Genomic DNA, 6,000 nt, shown 5'->3' with positions numbered 1-6,000 from the left:
TAATTATAAAATATCCAAGAACGCTCACATTTTTTGTGTGCCTATTTTTAAGATATACACATTTCAATTTCATAAAAACATGATCAAATTTAATTATGTAATGTTCAACTAAATTAAATGAATAAAACAAAATATTTTTTACAATTGTATTAAATATTACTCAATTTAATTTAGAATTCATTTTAAATTCGTACATTTTTTTTTATTATTTATTTTGAGGTAAGAAAGCAATCAAAACATTTCTGTTGAAAGACATTATGAATTCATTTGAAAGTTGACACTGCAAGATTGTGCTAATCTGTATTTACAAACATAAATTAAATTTAAATTGTTTGATTAATCCATTTACTTTGATCCTTTTATTAATGCTGTTTTTCTGCTGCATTAGGCTGACCTTGCAATACGCACACCCCAATACAATGTCTACATTAAAATAAAAGCATATCAGAATTTCCTTGTCAGGTTTCCAACGTTTGTTTACATTTTCTCAACTGGGCAATAGATGGCAGCATGAGCATAAACAGCTTCAGTTTGACTGGTCCAGGATTCAAGGTTGAATGCATCGATCATACACACCCTTCAATGTTCTTGGAGTCAGTCAAACAAAACTCGCTGAACCATATCCAATAGGTGACATGAGAACTACATTAGAAGATAAGGAGCAGCATGCACACAGCTGAACACACTTGTGGTTTTCCTCCCTGAGGAAACAGATGAACTGGTTTCAGTCTGAAAGATCTAGGTAAACACTGACACTCCCTCTAGAAAGTCAAATGCTCCCATATTTACAGCGCCCATGTAAGGCAAAAAAGGGGGCAGAATGTTTAGACACATCCCACTGGGGGAGGGTAAAGAGAATTACACACATACTCTTTGACAAACATGCAAAGACAAGCCACTGTCAATACATGCTGAATGACTGACTGCTGTTGTGTGGTCAGGTATGAGCGGTTTTCTCATTGCCCTGTCTAATGTGCAACCAGCAATTCATGAGCCATCCCTTCAAGTGCATCAGCTTGAGATTCGTAGACAACCTGTGGCTTTCAGCGTGGCATCACTTCAAGCAACTCTCTGGCCTTTGGGGGCACAGCCAGGTTTAATCATCTCTGGTTCCTGGTGAGTCAATCTTGCACTGGCCCTGTAATTAAAACTTTGCATTGTGATGAAAACAAAATGCTGCTCTTCTTTTTGTTAGAATGTAACGCTGTAGAGTGGATTGAGTTTGAAAGGTACCGGATGATATTTAAGTTGTGAAGATAAATGAAATCAAGTGTCATATTCTGGGATTTCAAGAAAAATGACTAAATCTAAATGTAAAACACACAGTGCAATATATAGCATACGTGATATATGATACAACCAACATATAACCTCAGGAGTGCTCGGGGGCGATGATATGTCATCTCCATTACTGTCAGTTGCAGCTATTGACATGCGATAACTTTACTCATTTGACAAAAGCGTTTGTGTAATTTATGGCTTTCAGATTACAACTGTAGGACAGAAATAAACAAGAATAACACCATGTTCTAGAAAATGAAGGTGCATAGAATGTTAGGAGGAAATTTTACTGCTTGAAAAATTTTGAGCAATTTGCCAAATATTCAAAACCTGTTTGATTTCAAAGCACACGTTTTTTGTGTCAAATATGCAACACTACATACTTGACGATAACATGCAATTTACATTTATGACGAAATATGATTTCACTTAAGCAGACATTTTACACATTTATTATTTAATTATTATGCATACAGTTCTTGAAAACCAACACTCAACTTTCTATTACACTTTTAAAAATATCCACTCAGCAGTTATCGGGGTCCAAGCAATATGGAAAAGTGGATAAAATGACCAAAATTGCCAAATTTGAAGAAACAGATCTGTAAGCGGCAAAGTAATTTCATTACTTTTTTTGTAGTTATTCCGTTTGTAATTTGAACTAATCCATTAGTCCAATTCACATAAAATTTTGCATGCTTAATCTTGAGACCCTCGTGACAAAAAATGTATCCAAAGAATTTTGATTAGTCAAATCATTTGGAAGATTTGGCCATGGCCCAATTAATTTATCAGCCTTTTGAATGAGTACTAAGGTCTTTTCATAACTTTTTGTCATGAGGGTCTCTAGATAATCCATGCAAAATGTTGTGCAAATTGAACGGTTTAGGAGAAGTTCGAAAAATTAGGGTTTCCAGAAAACTCAAAATGGTACAAAAATGTTATAGACTGAAATGTTGCATGACTCAAGGAATAAGAGGAAAAGGGTTTTGGTTCTATACGGTTCAAAGTTATTACCAAAATATCTCTGCAGCCGTATGGTTGTGAGATGTTACCAAAAACGTAAAAGTGTGTATTATAGAGCCACCCGAGTAGTGGGGAGGATTTGGGACCAACCTACAAACCAGCACCTTTGGACTTTTGACTAATAATCAATTTAATCAGATGCAAATCTTGTGTATTTAACATCAGCTTCCTTCCAGGAAATCTGCATTATAAACCCTAAATGAAATATTAACTGATGCTGTATTTTCAATGCTTCTGTATTTTCTAAGCTCCAATTTTGAAAATGGAGGGTGTTCTGGACACAACACTTTTTCTGTTTACATGCAAACTGACGTGTAGTGCGCTAATCTACCCTGCAGTCACGCATCCCATAACCGCGGTCAGTCTTTGCTCCAGCTGCCTGCTGTTATTCACTGACCTCGCTACCACCCGTAAGCTGAACTCTGATCTTTGGCTTCTCTCTAAATACCTCCAAGAATTTAAGCCCTACTTCCCACACATCTATCTTAATTTTACACACCCTGATAAATCCATTTAATGCCTCTCTTTTTTTGTTCCTCCAGTGTTCCTGCTCTATGTCTGGTTTGTGGAGTCCTGGATGACGCCTTTTCAGGTGTCTTCCGATGTGGTTGCACTTCGATTCCTCCTCTTTCTTTGTCAGGCCTATGGAGTTGTACTGATGTTGATGCCACCTCTGATTGCTTTAGAGTTGTTGGTTAACATGTTGCACCTTCAAAAAGAGAGGACAGTTGGCAAGGATATAGAGACAGTACTTGCAGAGAGGGATGGAAGTACACAGTGGCACCAGAGTGAGTCTCCATCTAGAATGATGGGCTTTCTTGGTTGTCTTCTAGCATGGAGTGTGAGTGGGATTTACAGTAGTCACAACTGGAAGCTTGGACAGCTCTTGGTGGAAGCCTGTTTGGAAGAAGGTGGTTGCCTCGTAACTTGTCTTCCCTGTGTTTTCAATACCTCCTATGCCAGTATGGATGAGATCTCTTGGGTTCTCCCTGCCATAGTGCTTCTGTTGAGTTTCACAGGGAGCTTGGGCCTACTCAGGACGAAGCTGTCCCACATACTATCAGACTCACTAGAAAACACATTGGCGGCAACATGGGGCAAAATAAAGGACTCTGTTGCCCTTGGGCTAATGCAAATACAGTGGCCCACGCTCTGCAGAACTGTATTTCCCAATGAATCACAAAGCTCTGGCATTGACTCAGAAAAAACAGCTGACAGCTGTGCCATTCACAGGGCTGGGTTTGTGTACAATGTGCAACGATCGTTCTGTTCTGGAAGCAAGGTCCTGTGCTCTTGCCAAACCAGTTTGGCGGAAAGTTATATGCAGAAACAAAAACGATCAACCAGCCTTGCACCGTTTCCAGAATCAAAAACAGAACTTCCGCTGGAGGTGACATCATTTGAACTCAACACAGTAGAGCTATATAACAGGACCGACCCAGTGTTGAGACTAGCACTGCAGACTCCAAGAATGCTGTCTTGGCATCCTGAGAGGGAAAGTCCCTGCCTGGGGGGAGAAATGTTCACAGGGCTTGTATGTGTGGGTCTAGTTTGCATGTTCCCCACAGTTGTTAGTGGTAACATTGTCCTTATCTTAAACCTAGAGAATTTGGTGGTGCACACGGTGAAACTTTTATGTCTCTGTCAATAACAGAGTCCCTGTTCTTGAAGTGATCGTAATATAAATGCAAATTAAAATTTTCCTATGATAGATTAATATGGATGGCATTCGTAGGGAATATAACGATTCTGGCTACAATTAGACGTAACAATTCTGGTACCTTAAAGATTACATTAATGATTCTATTAATGATTAGTTTAGCACTTTTGAGGGCATTTACACTCAATGAGCCCTCTATTAGAAACACCTGTACACCTACTATTTTATGCAATTACCTAATCAGCCATTCACGTGGCAGCAGCGCAATGCATGAGGGGGTCAGGAGCTTCAGATTAACGTTCACATCAACCTGTATTGACGCTGACTACCACCCCAGATTTCGAAAGTTCGAATCCAGGGTGTGCTGAGTGACTCTAGCCAGGTCTCCTAAGCAATCAAATTGGCCCAGTTGCTAGGGAGGGTAGAGGCACATGGGGTAACCTCCTTGTGGTGGCGATTAGGGGTTCTCTTTACCTGGTGCATGTTAACAAGTGCGACACATTGCACCAAAAACATATTGCTCCCATTATAATAAATTATTCTGTCTACACCTGATGCGTCCGCCGCGTCACACCGACAGAAAGCGTATGCCCAGTTCTATTCTGACATACTGCACAGCTCACAGCCGATTGTTGGTGCTCGTGCATGTCATCTTTTTAGGTCATTTGCTTCTACATGTCCAGTGTAGACGGCATTGAGCAACTTAAGTAGACAGGGTGTTGCGTACACAATACAGTAACATTAGGTCTCAGTCAATAATAATTTCGTGAATTTTGCATACTTAAACGCACAAAAAAGTGCTCACGAAAAATGTCCGCCAGATAATGTTATTCAATTCATAATGGAAAGCATTCATAAAGTTAGTAATTTGCATAGCACACAGCCAAACCTTCAACATATAAGGGCATTAAGCACCACCAAACCTGTACTGTTGCAAATGTGCAGAGAAAGATGCCTCTGAAGCAAAAGGCAAAAAATATCATACTATAAAACAGTGCAGTAAAGCATAACAATTTAGAACGATTTCATAATATGTATTACTGTAGATGTTGGATGAACTGAAGGCATGCTTCGAGAACTGCTTGTGCAGGAGCATTTATCAGTGCCTCATCCACAGGCATTGGCAGATTTAGGCAGGGCAGCATCTTGCGGGGGGGCAGCACGAGGCGCCCCCCTTGTGTAATCAAAATCAATAATATATCCACTGCCATGTACATGTCCCTGAATGTAGCCCTAGTACTTGAAATGAAAACAAGTATGATGGAAATTTTACAACTCAGTCCGTAACACTGTGCCCACCGCATCTTTTTCAAGTTAAACAGTTTTTGTCCAAACAAGCAGCAACAGCGAGACATAAAGGCATCCCAGTCAACAAATGGGTCTAAAATGATTCTCATAACAGCATAACACCAGATCAGAGCAACCTTATTTTGGCAAAGGTGTCACACACCTATCAAATGTTATGTTTGAGGTCTCACTCTTTTCAGTCTGAGGTCTGGCACAGACACACACACAATCAGAATGGTGGAGACATATGGCCTGGCACCCTCTGACTCTCTCTTTGCTTCCCTGTCACCTCGAGATCGGCAAAATCAGGGATGGATTACCGACCGGGCCAATGGGGCCAGTGCCCAGGGGCCCTTGACTGCCTGGGGGGGGGGGTGGGCCTGGGATTTAAGGTTGCGCGATCCAGTTTGGCGACCCCCGCTCGAAATCCCATCAACAATGAAAACAAGTCATATTCCATCCCTGGGCAAAATAAAACAAGGGTGCTGCATGAACATAAACAATCGTAACAGACTGAATTTGGATGTGATTCATAAAGTAAGTTTGCCCTGTGTTTGTGTATGATTGTGTATTTATCCCCTCCGAGCATGCAGTAGAAAGCATATACCCATATGCAGCTTCAGTGAGAAAATGTGTTATGTTCATAATAAACAAACTGTTACATTGGACTTCTGATTTTATTGTCATTAATAATAATTTTAGTGTATGAATATCACGGGTTCATGTCGCATTCGTGTGGACAAACA

At 40.2% G+C, this 6,000-nt stretch overlaps 1 protein-coding gene across 3 annotated transcripts; it reads left to right on the top strand.

Annotated features, from left to right (window-relative positions):
• The first annotated feature begins 905 nt into the window (after nucleotides 1-905).
• LOC127626218 (uncharacterized) lies at nucleotides 906-5,619 on the top strand. 3 transcript variants are annotated; one of them, XM_052101844.1, is made up of 3 exons: nucleotides 906-1,116; nucleotides 2,646-2,717; nucleotides 2,850-5,619. In XM_052101844.1, exon 3 carries the CDS (start codon nucleotides 2,885-2,887, stop codon nucleotides 3,956-3,958), a length of 1,074 nt encoding a protein of 357 aa, XP_051957804.1. In that variant the 5' UTR covers nucleotides 906-1,116; nucleotides 2,646-2,717; nucleotides 2,850-2,884; the 3' UTR covers nucleotides 3,959-5,619. The 3 variants fall into 3 exon arrangements, with proteins under 3 accessions (XP_051957804.1, XP_051957802.1, XP_051957803.1); XM_052101842.1 differs by having other exon boundaries at nucleotides 2,556-2,717; XM_052101843.1 differs by having other exon boundaries at nucleotides 906-2,717.
• The last annotated feature ends 381 nt before the right edge of the window (nucleotides 5,620-6,000 follow it).

This window comes from Xyrauchen texanus, chromosome 32 (genome assembly GCF_025860055.1).
Source record: "Xyrauchen texanus isolate HMW12.3.18 chromosome 32, RBS_HiC_50CHRs, whole genome shotgun sequence".
NCBI lineage: Eukaryota > Metazoa > Chordata > Actinopteri > Cypriniformes > Catostomidae > Xyrauchen > Xyrauchen texanus.
Note: the sequence above shows the minus strand (reverse complement) of the source record. Positions and strands in the feature narration are given on the sequence as shown.